The sequence below is a fragment of the Convolutriloba macropyga genome, chromosome 7 (assembly GCF_964194025.1).
Source record: "Convolutriloba macropyga chromosome 7, txConMacr16.3, whole genome shotgun sequence".
In the NCBI taxonomy this organism is placed as follows: Eukaryota; Metazoa; Xenacoelomorpha; order Acoela; family Convolutidae; genus Convolutriloba; species Convolutriloba macropyga.
The window spans coordinates 73,542,336-73,556,715 of NC_134474.1; the positions used below are offsets into that span (position 1 = coordinate 73,542,336).

General features: G+C 36.5%; 2 protein-coding genes across 2 annotated transcripts in view; both read left to right on the top strand.

Annotated features, from left to right (window-relative positions):
* LOC142343318 (dCTP pyrophosphatase 1-like) overlaps positions 1–14,380 on the top strand; it is a 247,818-nt gene that overhangs the window by 179,032 nt on the left and 54,406 nt on the right. The window lies entirely within an intron of this gene.
* LOC142343315 (DNA polymerase delta subunit 2-like) overlaps positions 1–14,380 on the top strand; it is a 209,193-nt gene that overhangs the window by 179,032 nt on the left and 15,781 nt on the right. The window contains exons 3-7 of the mRNA XM_075395143.1: positions 204–435; positions 1,301–1,427; positions 1,967–1,978; positions 2,198–2,510; positions 12,277–12,412. Coding sequence (XP_075251258.1) covers positions 204–435; positions 1,301–1,427; positions 1,967–1,978; positions 2,198–2,510; positions 12,277–12,412 — 820 coding nt within the window. The remainder of the gene's footprint in view (positions 1–203; positions 436–1,300; positions 1,428–1,966; positions 1,979–2,197; positions 2,511–12,276; positions 12,413–14,380) is intronic.

Below are 14,380 nucleotides of genomic sequence, written 5' to 3' on the forward strand. Positions count from 1 at the left end.
GATTGTAACAACCGAACTGTGGTATTAGCTAACTCCCTAAACTGCTAAAGGATTGGAGTTTAGAGGACTCGAACCTACTATCTCCAGAATTTCGGCAAGGCATGCTACCGATGTACTTAAATTCTGCTGGAGTATCGACTTTGTTTGCTTGATATACCAGAAGCTGGGTTATAACACTAAGACTGCTCAATTCTTTTTCCTAGACACCGGTTGAGTGATAACCTGCTGAATTCTTCATCAATTTCTGCCAACTCTGCTGGTTCCTCGGCAGGTAACAGTCCTCGCAAAGGAGTCTCCTCGTCCTCTCCATCTAAACAGCAATCTAAAGTTGGCAGGGTAGCCTTGGTGTCCATTAGTGCAATCAGACCAGACAGGAAGTACGCTGTCATTGGTACCATCCAGAAGAGACAAACTCTCAAGCCAAGCATACTCAAGGTTGTTTCGCATGGTGCCCGGAATGTTAGCCGATGTGAAAATTAACCGAAAAGCCCAGAAAAGTAGGAAAATTAGAAGAATCAATTGCTGTTAACAAACAAAAGTGGGACGAGCAATTATCTAGCTCCTTACATAAAAAGTTAACGAATTTGGCTATGCCTGAGTAATCTATGGGTCTTGATCTTGAATCTGTCCCAACCGAACAAAATATAACGACCGACACATGCTATTATCGCGATAACATTTATTCCTTCTCAAATCTGATTGGTTATTCTCTGCTTTTCGGCAAAAATTTTATTCGGCTAATTTTGCTTTCGGCTAATATTTACGGCATCGTTTTGAATAGTCTGTAGCATTAAGTTGAAACCCTTGCGATATTTTCAAAGGTTGAAGTTCAAATTTAAAACATGCGGATATCGGTATATTGGTGTTCCTAGGCATTCGTTCGCAGCTTAATGAAATTGACGACACCAATTGATTCATTTGCTGTGATCTGTCTCATTGTCTGGCCCATAAAGTTAAGATAATCAAACGGTGGAAACATCATAATCAAACGGGGAACAATTTTGCAATTGGGCAAAACATTTTTGAAAGTTTAGAAGCATTAAAAAAATAACTAACATCCGACTTTTCAAGGTAATATTACCAATTGACTATATTTAATTAACGATTTATCTAAAAGGTTTGGGAAGCTTCAACCATCACCATGCCTCCAGAAAGTGTCGTGTGAACGAAGAAAACAGTCTTTTGCTATATTGTGTTATTTTACGTAAAAGCAAAAGTAATTGAAATATTTCAGTTGAGAAAGTTCGGGAGCTGAAGAAGTTATCTCTGTCTCGCAAGTTTTGAAGTTATATCTTTTCAGGAGGTGAGCGAGGAACACAATTTGGAGCCCCCAGTTGTGAGAGATACTTTTGTGGACTCCGCTGACCAGGTGTACATTGAAGATGAGACACAGTCACTCGCTCTCACTGGAAACATCGACACTCAAAGTCACATCATAGATCACACTTGCACTCTGCAGATAGGCTGTTCGCTTTTATTTCAGTGGAAAGCACAACTATCTGCGGATTGCAGCCAAACATTTCATTCTTTAAGAAAATATTGAAAAACGGAAAAATAAACAATGTTCTCAATTGTTTCAATAAAAAAAAATTGCATCTATTCTCGATAGGTCCAGAAAACTGCAATGATTGGTTAAAATGTGGCTATCGCTTTTTTATTGGCCCTTTAATGCGTTTGGGTATCTAGGCTTGGTATCTAACGGAGGAGACATTCATACAATACTGGAAACTGACAACTTCCAAACTAAGTCAATGTTGATTCTGTATGAAGAAAGAGTCGTAATTTGTAAGATTTAAATCAGCATTGACTTATTTTGGTCCAAGTTGTTAGTTTACATTATTCCACGTGCTTCTGCCGGCACAGATGATAGAGCATTAAAAAGTTGTAGACGACTATTAAATACAAAGTCTGAGGATAAATAGCGAAGGGATTCATAATCAAAAAATGAAATGTTTGGCTCGATTAGATCTCTGCAATGGTGAGTGAAAATCTTTCAGTGCTTATCAACATCTTTGAGATCAATTCTGCCCTCCTTATGTGATTGGGGTCGCCGAATTTTTGAACCTTTTCGTGCTTGTGTACTTTTCGTTTCATCAAAAAGACAAAAGTTAAATTTCCATAAAACATCAAGTAGAATAGCAAAACTTATTTAGTAGACTTGACCAGCGATATTAATTTGGTATGTTATTGGTGTTAGGAGTGGTTGTGGGCGTAATTGGGAAAGAAAATTCAGAGGGTGAATTTAACGTTGACGAAATATTTTACCCTGTGGCGACTATTAGTGAGAGCAGCGACCTAAGTCCTTCCAAGCGAAGCAATAAAGAAGATACTTCGACCATTGAAGAAATCAAAACAGGTGTGTCGCGTATTGATGAGGATGAATCCTTTGTGATGTTTGTGTCTGGTCTGAACGTAGGAGGGGACTACGAAAGTGTAATACTGGACATGTTGGCATCTTTCGTCACTGGCGACTGTGGGCCATTGCAGGACATTGCGAGCAAGATTGTGAGGTGAATTAAGAGAACGTTCTAACAAAAAATCCTTTTCCTCGAGTCTTTCCCATTATAGCCAAACATCCCAAATCTTCTGAAATTTTCAATTACTGGTTTAGGAGGTTTGGGGGTGCCGATTACGACGGCATTTTTGTAGTTTTTATTTCAATTGCATGCATGAAATGCCTCTATTGCATTAAATAAGTGGGGATTTCCTCGACTATTTTTCTTCAATGGTATGTCTTTCTACTTGGTATTTGAGGATTTCTGTTTTCGTGCAGCGAGCGCTTCGAGAGTTTTGTTTCACATTTTTTGCCGTCCAACTTTCAGGGTACTGATTTTTCAACCCCATATCCTGGTTTCTTTTGTTTTTCGTCAAAGTTTTTCCAATTACTCGTGCAACGGAAAATGCTTTGCACAGTGCCTTGCACTATATTTTTGTTATGTTGCAATTGAGCACAACTACAAAAGTTTAGAATTGTAGAGGTCTATAGGCTGACGGTACCATTTGCATGAAATTTTATTTTACTTGCTAACACATATATTCATGTCAAGAAAAGCCAGTTCGCCGTTTGCATCGACTTTTTCTTATGTAAACTGAAGGTTTTTATGCAATGCGTTGTCTTTTTTGAGGAATTCTTTGCTTGTTGATTTCGTGTTACATGCAATATCGTCAGCATATCGCGCAAATAACTATCTTGAGTTCTGTCCTGGTTAATTTGTTGCACTGACTACAGAACCATACAAAATATCCCCCATTATTTAATATTGATTATTTGCTCTCGAACGAAGTTTAGCAATTATATAAGTCCTGCTGGTCTTTTTAATGCGATTTTTCGCTTGATTGATTTTTCGTCTGACCCATCTGACTTTTTGTCCTGAAATAGGGGATAAACAGGTAGCGCCCAGCGGGCATTAGGTGCTCTTAGAGCCTTTCAGCGCACTAATCTTCAAGTACGCGATTCACAGAATATGTTTTGGAAACTTATACTTATGGTGCGAAGGGCGGTTCTTGGAGATTGACCCCCCCCCCTGTTGCCACCCCATCAGAACCCCCCCCCCTGTTGCAACCCCCGCTGTGCTCTCTTACGCCCGTTCAATTAAGCTAAAGCTAGCCTCACTAAACCTTATCTAGCTACTGACGAAGCCAACCGCTCACCGGCTGTTTGAGAGCAATTCGCCCGACGTTAGTCGGTTATTCTTAATGGTTTTAGAAGTTCATTCCCAGTCATTTTGAGTTTTATTTTTTGTTTAATTGGTGTCGAACGAAGTTTGAAGCAATTATTATAAACGCTTTGGTCTTTTTTATGCAAAATTTTTGATTGACCGATTTGAATTTTCGAGTGACTTTTGCGCCCTTGACGTTTGCGCCCTTGGCTTTTGCGCCCCGACTGAAGCAGGCTCTAAAATGTTAGAGCTCCCACTAGTCATTCGAGAGCAATTCTTTCAACGATAGTTAGTTATGTTTTTTCAATTAAAATTTTTGCCTGTAATGTATTTCAGGTCCAATTTGAATTCTAATGAGGCATTCTTAAGATCTTTTTATTTTTGTTGACGTTTTGTTCAGAAGTCCACGTTAAGTCGTGATTTTGGTCACACCGAAGTGGTAACAGTAATGAAACCGAGAAGTTTTAAATATGCTACATGTTGTCTTGTGTTTTAATTGCATATGTTAAGCTCCGTCTCAAATGGGAGCGTAAAGTTTCTACGACTTTACCACTATCTGTTTTGAAAAGTTTCTACCTTTTTGTAGTTCTCTTTGTCATGTCATTACCTCTCAAGTGAGGCAAAAGGGAATCTACCGAATAGTTTTTATTTCATGTGTATTAATTTTAACGATTTCGACACTAGTTTTTCAGAAAATAGTCATTAATTTTGGACCGTGTTTTTTTGTGATCCTTTGTCATTATTCGCCTTACTGGAGGCGCTTAGACTTTCTAGTTATGCTGCTCTGAATCAATTTTGTGATTCCAGTTTTAGCTAATGGTTTTAGTTAGCTGGACATTATTTGTTTCCAGTGTTTCCCGTAGATTTTCAATTTTAATAGTTGTAATAGCGATAGTTAAGAGCTTTTTTGGCCTTATCTTAGTTTTTTAATCGATTACATTTTCGTTACAACCATATAACGTCACGCTAGCTCCATATTTGTATTCATTCATGCAGTTTTGGCTGAATTGGGCGTGTGACGTCATTAAACGCGATCAATTCTCATGACGTCATTTCTTATGATTATTATTTTGATAACACATGATTTAACTCACGCGCAAAAATGGTTTTCATCTCTCTGGAAAAGACTTAAGCTCGCGTTATTCGAAGGAGATGAAGTTAGCTGAATTTATTTGCCTCTAATTTGATGGGAGCTGTTATCTCATAATTTGTCCAATTTGTTCTAAATCTAAGTATTACATCAATTAGTAAAAAAGTTCTTTTGTGGTCTTATTTTCGAGTTTTGTGAGACTGCGGGTATACGAAGCTGTCTCAGCTTTTTTCTGGCAATCTGCCAGCTGTTTCAAGCTTTTTAGACTCATTCTGCTTATTTTCTTTCTACTATAACAGTTCTATGAACCAATCGCAGCGCTATTTTATGGCATTCTGGCAGCTATTGTACTTTTGTTTTGTCACATGTCTCATTGGCTTTCCAATGAGGCATAGGTAAATCTGTTTTTGCATAAAATTGTTTTTGCATAGGTAAATCTGTTTTTGCATAAATCTGTTTGCATAAATCTGTTTCTGCATAGGTAAATCTGTTTTTCATTATTGACCATTATTAAGACCATTATTATAGATAATAATGGTCAGTCTTATTAACCATTATTAAGAACATTGTCAATAATAATGGTCTTTACTTAGCTGCTGTTTTGTAACCCTACCAGTTTTGTCGTTCGTTTGTTTTAGTTATGTTTTTAATTTTAGTAATGACATCAGTTATTATCATCAATTTCCTCCTACTTGATGTTTTCGAATAACTCTTGTTTGCACCTAAAAGTTTTTTCCTTTAAACAACGTACGTTGTCTAAACGTATGAGTAAATTCTTAGTCTTTCCTTCATTTGTTAAGTGTTCGATTTGCTTTATTAATAGCTGGACATTATTTGTTTCCAGTGTTTCCTGAAGATTTTCAATTTTAATAGTTGTAATAGCGCTAGTTAAGAGGAGCTTTTTTGGCCTTATCTTAGTTTTTTAAATCGATTAAATTTTCGTTTCAACCATATAACGTCACGCTAGCTCCAAATTTTTTTTCATGCAGTTTTGACTGAATTGGGCGTGTGACGTCATTAAACGCGATCAATTCTCATGACGTCATTTCTTGTGATTATTATTTTGATAACACATGATTTAACTCACGCTCAAAAATTGTTTTCATCTCTCTGGAAGACTTAAGCTCGCGTTATTCGAAGGAGATGAAGTTAGCTGAATTTATTTGCCCCTAATTTGATGGGAGCTATTATCTCATAATTTGTCCAATTTGTTCTAAATCTAAGTATTACATCAATTAGTAAAAAAGTTCTTTTGTGGTCTTATTTTCGAGTTTTTTGAGACTGCAGGTATACGAAGCTGTCACAGCTTTTTTCTGGCAATCTGCCAGCTGTTTCAAGCTTTTTAGACTCATACTGCTTATTTTCTTTTTACTATAACAGTTCTATGAACCAATCGCAACGCTATTTTATGGCATTCTGGCAGCTATTGTACTTTTGTTTTGTCACATGTCTCATTGGCTTTCCAATGAGGCATAGGTAAATCTGTTTTTGCATAAAATTGTTTTTGCATAGGTAAATCTGTTTTTGCATAAATCTGTTTGCATAAATCTGTTTTTGCATATGTTAATCTGTTTTTCATTATTGACCATTATTAAGACCATTATTATAGATAATAATGGTCAGTCTTGTTGACCATTATTAAGAACATTGTCAATAATAATGGTCTTTACTTAGCTGCTGTTTTGTAACCCTACCAGTTTTGTCATTCGTTTGTTTTAGTTATGTTTTTAATTTTAGTAATGACATCAGTTATTATCATCAATTTCCTCCTACTTGATGTTTTCGAATAACTCTTGTTTGCACCTAAAAGTTTTGTCCTTTAAACAACGTACGTTGTCTAAACGTATGAGTAAATTCTTAGTCTTTCCTTCATTGGTTAAGTGTTCGATTTGCTTTATTAATAGCTGGACATTATTTGTTTCCAGTGTTTCCTGAAGATTTTCAATTTTAATAGTTGTAATAGCGATAGTTAAGAGGAGCTTTTTTGGCCTTATCTTAGTTTTTTAAATCGATTAGATTTTCGTTACAACCATATAACGTCACGCTAGCTCCAAATTTTTATTCATGCAGTTTTGACTGAATTGGGCGTGTGACGTCATTAAACGCGATCAATTCTCATGACGTCATTTCTTGTGATTATTATTTTGATAACACATGATTTAACTCACGCTCAAAAATGGTTTTCATCTCTCTGGAAGACTTAAGCTCGCGTTATTCGAAGGAGATGAAGTTAGCTGAATTTATTTGCCTCTAATTTGATGGGAGCTATTATCTCATAATTTGTCCAATTTGTTCTAAATCTCAGTATTACATCAATTAGTAAAAAAGTTCTTTTGTGGTCTTTTTTTCGAGTTTTTTGAGACTGCAGGTATACGAAGCTGTCACAGCCTTTTTCTGGCAATCTGCCAGCTGTTTCAAGCTTTTAAGACTCATACTGCTTATTTTCTTTTTACTATAACAGTTCTATGAACCAATCGCAACGCTATTTTATGGCATTCTGGCAGCTATTGTACTTTTGTTTTGTCACATGTCTCATTGGCTTTCCAATGAGGCATAGGTAAATCTGTTTTTGCATAAAATTGTTTTTGCATAGGTAAATCTGTTTTTGCATAAATCTGTTTTTGCATAAATCTGTTTTTGCATAGGTAAATCTGTTTTTCCTTATTGACCATTATTAAGACCATTATTATAAATAATAATGGTCAGTCTTGTTGACCATTATTAAGAACATTGTCAATAATAATGGTCTTTACTTAGCTGCTGTTTTGTAACCCTACCGGTTTTGTCATTCGTTTGTTTTAGTTATGTTTTTAATTTTAGTAATGACATCAGTTATTATCATCAATTTCCTCCTACTTGATGTTTTCGAATAACTCTTGTTTGCACCTAAAAGTTTTTTCCTTTAAACAGCGTACGTTGTCTAAACGTATGAGTAAATTCTTAGTCTTTCCTTCATTTGTTAAGTGTTCGATTTGCTTTATTAATAGCTGGACATTATTTGTTTCCAGTGTTTCCTGAAGATTTTCAATTTTAATAGTTGTAATAGCGATAGTTAAGAGGAGCTTTTTTGGCCTTATCTTAGTTTTTTAAATAGATTAGATTTTCGTTACAACCATATAACGTCACGCTAGCTCCAAATTTTTATTCATGCAGTTTTGACTGAATTGGGCGTGTGACGTCATTAAACGCGATCAATTCTCATGACGTCATTTCTTGTGATTATTATTTTGATAACACATGATTTAACTCACGCTCAAAAATGGTTTTCATCTCTCTGGAAGACTTAAGCTCGCGTTATTCGAAGGAGATGAAGTTAGCTGAATTTATTTGCCTCTAATTTGATGGGAGCTATTATCTCATAATTTGTCCAATTTGTTCTAAATCTAAGTATTACATCAATTAGTAAAAAAGTTCTTTTGTGGTCTTATTTTCGAGTTTTGTGAGACTGCAGGTATACGAAGCTGTCACAGCCTTTTTTTGGCAATCTGCCAGCTGTTTCAAGCTTTTTAGACTCATACTGCTTATTTTCTTTTTACTATAACAGTTCTATGAACCAATCGCAGCGCTATTTTATGGCATTCTGGCAGCTATTGTACTTTTGTTTTGTCACATGTCTCATTGGCTTTCCAATGAGGCATAGGTAAATCTGTTTTTGCATAAAATTGTTTTTGCATAGGTAAATCTGTTTTTGCATAAATCTGTTTTTGCATAAATCTGTTTTTGCATAGGTAAATCTGTTTTTCCTTATTGACCATTATTAAGACCATTATTATAAATAATAATGGTCAGTCTTGTTGACCATTATTAAGACCATTGTCAATAATAATGGTCTTTACTTAGCTGCTGTTTTGTAACCCTGCCAGTTTTGTCATTCGTTTGTTTTAGTTATTTTTTTAATCTTAGTAATGACATCAGTTATTATCATCAATTTCCTCGTACTTGATGTTTTCGAATAACTCTTGTTTGCACCTAAAGGTTTTTCCCTTTAAACACCGTACGTTGTCTAAACGTATGAGTAAATTTTTAGTGTTTCCTTCATTTGTTAAGTGTTCGATTTGCTTCATTAATAGTTGCGATAGCGCACTATTATTGGCCTTTCCTTTTTTACGATTCGAAGAATATTAATTGTATTGGGGCGCTGTCTTTTTTTAAGATCTGTTTGCACATTTTCATGATTTTCGAAGTCAAATTGAAGTGATGATTTTGGTCGCGCCGAAACAGCAAATGAAGTGAAAATGCGAGTGGCTTTGAGGCATTAAGATTTTTCACTCTAATTTTGAAATAGGGTTAGAAAACGGCTTTTGAACAAAATTCGCTTTCTTGCTTGTGTTTTTTGTTCGCGTGAGAGTGACGTCATCTTTCACCCTTAGAGCGCCGTCTTTTGTTGCCAGTTTCATTTTCGGCTGAATTTGTTCTGTTCACACTTGACTAGCTTCACTCTCAAAAATGACCTTCACTATCACAATCAGTTGCCTTTACTTCAGTTGAAGGAGGTGATGTCAACTGATTGTATATCACTCTAATTGAAGGTTATTTCAGAGCAGCTAATATAAGCCACACTAAGATATAGACTTTACTAAGGTACAACATCTTATCAATTTTCAAAAGAGAAATTTAACCTTTTCTATTTGTTGTGAGACTGCAGATCTACACAGCTATTTTCTGTCAATCTATCGGCTATGTTTGTAATAGTTGGTGTATGGTTCCTCATGGACTGTATGAAGTTGTGCATTTTAAGTTTTACTTAGGAAATTGAATGACTGTGATGCCAAAGAAATTAGTAAAATTTGAATTTTTCTGATGTTCTTCTACTTTTCCTCTCATTGGTTTTCTACAAAGTTGATTTATTGTTTGTTGGTTTATTACTACCAAAGTTGGTTTATTACTACCAAAGGTTGTTCTTCGAGTGAGGATATTAATTATATCCTCATTTTTTGGATCTCCTTAAATCATTTAATCGTTCGTTAGTTTTCGGTTTGCACGATTCACGATTTTCGCCGCTGCCTTCTGACTCGTCTCACATTTCAACTAAATGGATTCCAAATTTCATTCAACTATTCCACGCAATGTAGAAACAGTAAAAGCGCAAAATTGAATTAAATGGAGATAAACCGATAACAGTCATTTGGTCAAAGTGCATTGAGTTTTCAAAATTCCTTAGTTCGAATGCTGATTGCCTAAAAGCTTTTTTGAAGTGGAGTTTTGTGTCATAATAGCTGGGTACTGCCGAAGCCCGATGATTTTGTTTAAAGTTTTGCCTAGTCTTCAATTTCATGTTGGTGTGTTTGGTATGTATAACAATTTTGTCTATGTGATAGACTAATTGAGCCGAAACTACTTTAATTTTGTATTGACAATAATTGTGAAAGAGTTCCCTTTATTAAAGATTTGATCTTTAATTTCTTACGGTGTTGTTTTCGAATTAAAAACCTGAATAATGTTAAAAGGTAATAATGTAAAAACCTTAACGTAAAAAGGCATCGTTATTAATGGGCGCGAAGAGCGGAGATATGATTGGCCTTCTCCTGGGTTTTTTATTGCGTCAAAATTTTTGTTACGACATGTGATGTCACGCTAACTTCAATTCTGCTTAGTTTTTAATTCATTCATGCATTTTCTTGAAATGGGCAGGATTTTTTGTAATTCATTCAATTTCATGGGTTGAAATGCCGGACTTATCGTGCTATGTTTAATTGCTCTCAAACGAAGTTTGTAGCAATTATATTAGTCCTGTCGGTCTTTTTTTTTATGCGATTTTTCGCTTGACCAATTTTTCGTCTGACGCTTTTGACTTTTCGTCCTCAAAAACGGGATAAACAGGTAGCGCCCAGCGGGCATTATGTGCTCTTAGAGCCTTTCAGGTCTGTTTCAGCTCAAACTGTCTTGGAGACTTATAATTATACTTATGGTGTGAGGGGCGGTTCTTAGAGGTTGACACCCCCCCCCCCTTTGTTGACCCCCCTTCCCCACTATTGGCTCCACCCCCCCCCCCCCACCGCGCTTTTGCCCCCCCCCACCCAGTGCTGCCCCCATCTGCCCCCGGTGCACCCCCCCCCCCCCCCCCCCCCCGTGGCTAGCTACTGACCAAGCCAACCGCTCGCCGGTAGTTTGAGAGCAATTCGCCCGACGTTAGTCGGTTATGTTTTTTTTTGTTTCGTCGTGGGGGATTTTTCTTAAGATCATCGTCCTGCTCATCAGTTCTGTTCATTAGTTCGTGCAATTTTTGGACTTAAATATGTGTGTGGAGGCATCTGTTGCGCTTATTCGATCGAGTTTTTTTAATCATTCTAATGAATAATTTCGTGTTCACGCGTGACTTTCATCACTCCGGTCTTTCAGATTGAATTACGCGTACTTTTATTGTAGAAGTTAATGTGAATTGAGTATATATGAATCCGTTGAAATTCATTAATCCGTTTAAAAAGTCCGTTAAATTAGTCCTTTTAAAAAAAATCACACGAAAAATCTTTTTTTTTTCTGACGTTTTGAGGTCTTTTCATCTGTTTTTGAGACTGCAGGTAAATGGGAATTTTAATTCTCTTGAGTTGTTGGGCAATGTTTAATTGCTCTTGAACGAAGTTCATAGCAATTATTGTAAACGTGTGTGTCTTTTTTATGCAAAGTTTTTGCTTGACAATTTTGCGCTTTTCTTCTAGAACATTCTTTGACTCAAGTGACTTTTTCACGCTTTCGTTCTTCATTTTTGAGTGATCTCTATTGCTCCGAAATAAAGCTTGTCGTTCAAGAGCAATTCTTCCGACATTTGTCGGTTTATGATAGCTGGGGCTATTATTAGCCTTCTCTTGGTTTTTTTTTATTTCGTCGTCGCGATTTTTGTTACGACCATATGACGTCACAACCACTTCAAATCTGCTTTTTGTTCATTCCTTCATGCAATTTAAACTGAAGTGCGTGCGTGAAGTTATTTTTCGCTCCTAGTGAAGCGAAATTTTTTGTTCATTTGCGTGATTAACTTTTTGGTCACACGTGACTTACCTCACTCTCAAAAATGACTTTGTCACTTTGAAATTGACTTTTAATTACTTTAATTCAAAGAGATAAGGTCAAATGGGTGTGTGTCACTCTAAATGAAGGTTTGAGAGCAACTAATAGAGGCAGCAGAAATTATACAGATTTTAAATCAAGATATGACATATCAGCTTTCAATGAAAAGACGAATTTTTTGGTCTATCTTTACTGTTTTTTAGACTGCAGATCTACGAAGCAATTGCGGCTATTTTCTGGCAATCTGCCAGCTATGTGTTTCTTGTTTACTTGTTGATCTGTTTTGTCAACTTAATGGAACTCTCATTAACATATGAGATGTTATTTGATGTAACATATTGCTAATTGAGAGACGCTATGTTCCTAGGTAGTGATTTTTTTTGGAAAAAAAGTTTTTTTTGCAATATTTTGAAACAATTAAATTATGAAACCGTCAAGATTAAACATAGCGAAAGCTGAACGCTCCAAAGTTTTTCGCAGGGGATAGTCTCATGCTGGTTTAATTCCGTAAATCACTTGTAGAGTAGTGGTATGCGGGAACAGTTTGGACAGCAGGTGTGTGGACAAGGCACTTCACTCCCAGGCACTCTATCTCTCAAAGAAGTCAACGCTCTCCTCTGTGCAACCTCTACAGACACTCGATTGTCTACTACAGCAGGTAAAATTAAGTTCTTTTTTTTCGAAATATTCCTTTTGATAGTCTGGAAATCCACTTTCTCTGGAAATCCACTCCCAAGTATAGAAATTTTAAAAGTTCCGCACTTAATTTTTTTTCACTGGTTACCAGATATGATAACTCTCTTCTTAGCTTGCTTCTACCTTTTCTATCTTTTTAGCGGCAGCTATGTAGGTGCTAGTGCCAAGTACTATATTGTATGAAGACAGAGTTATCGTTGCAATATCCTTTCTAATAAAGGCTTTTAATTGCAAGTTTTTGCTAAGTGCTATTCGAAGCGCGGGTTCGGTAAAAACGCTCTTTTTCTGCTACAAGTTTTTCAATTCAAGTAATATGGAAAGCAACTGAACTGTACTGAGCACAATCGTCTGTCTGAATTTCAAGATAATAAAATGCGTGCTGTATGAATTTATAAAAGTCTTTTTCAACCAATCAAAATTTAGCATCGTCATATTACGGCTCTTTAGAAAAAGCGGAGGCGATGGGTTTCGAACCTTTAATCTTATGATTATAAACAGGGTTGCCTAGTGTGCTGTGCCAAGTGGGTCTTGATTAGTGGTATTGTCAAAGTCAAGGGATTTACTGGGCTAATTAAGTATAAATGGAAAGCAACATCAATAGTGGTTTGTTCTAAGTTTTTATTGAGTATTCCAGATCAAAATGCTGAAAGTTTACTGTCTGTTTGCTCTTTTGTGGCCTCTTGTTTTGTCGTCTGATGTATGCGAAGAAATTGAGCTGGGGAACGCGACCGCTGTATGTTGTGAAAAGAATACTACATTCCGCGTTGGCCAAGTGGATGTGAGTTTCGTGCCATATCGGAGCCATATGTGTCCAGTTGGTGATGGTAGGATTGAAGATTTGTGTCCTCGATTCTTGCCAAGTGTTTCAATGATGTTCGTGTTGGTCGTGGCAGGCGTAGTAAGCATGCAGTAGAAAAATAGAGACGTGCAGTGTTGTATAAAAATAGATTAAAAATGTCGGATGACGTAGTGATGAGGCTCGATTCGTAAATTAAGGGCCTCCTGACCGCCCACAACTCTCCTTAAATGAGGCATAAGGCTGCTTCGTCTAGGAATGAGGGCTGTTTTTCTGAGTACTTCCAGGTTCGTGGGCTCGCCCTGCCACACGTAGGTAATTTGCACGTAAGTGCGGTAAATGGGCGTCTGTGGTATGCCCATTTTTATAAGCAGGGCGAGCCTCCCGTCGAAGGAGAAGAGTTGTGGGGGGTCCGACTGATAGTTCATTTTCTCTGCTACTGTTTTCTTCGCTGTTAACAATGAAAGTGGGACTGAATAGATAAAGTGATGAATAGTTTCTTTTTTTTCTGAGTAAGGTTAGAGTGGGAGGCCGTTCATTAGATTTTGTATCAGTATGACAGTTGTTTGATAATCTCTTCGGGTTTATTTGCATTTTTCCCAGGAAGATTAATGTAGTAGTGATCTGTCAAGTGTGGCAGTTCCATTTGCTCCACGTTGTGAGGGGAGTAAAGTAATGAAGTAAATCCCTCGGCATGGCAGTAAATGACAGTCACTAATAGAGTTTTCGGAAGTAATTCCCTCGGTATGGCAGTAATTGACAGTCACTAATGGAAGTTTTGGAGGAAAGTAAATTGAGAACAGTGTGATTGACTGCTCTATTGATCAATTTATTCAGAATACGTTTACTGCGGAGAGGTCAAACTTTAATAGCGGCGTTACTCATCGACTATTGGATCTTTTATCGAAGCTTTGCAAAAACGATTGTAATAACGAAGAAACGGAATATTCTATTTTATCAAAGTATGGACACTAAAAGGTTCGTTAATTACTTATAACAATTTAGGATTTCATAGGCTAGCATTAATATTTTTTTTAAACAGAATTATCGTGTTTAGAACGACACGAGGCAGACAAGATTTGCTAATCGAAATGAACGAGTTCAAACATCAGTACTACGATCGGAAAAAATTAA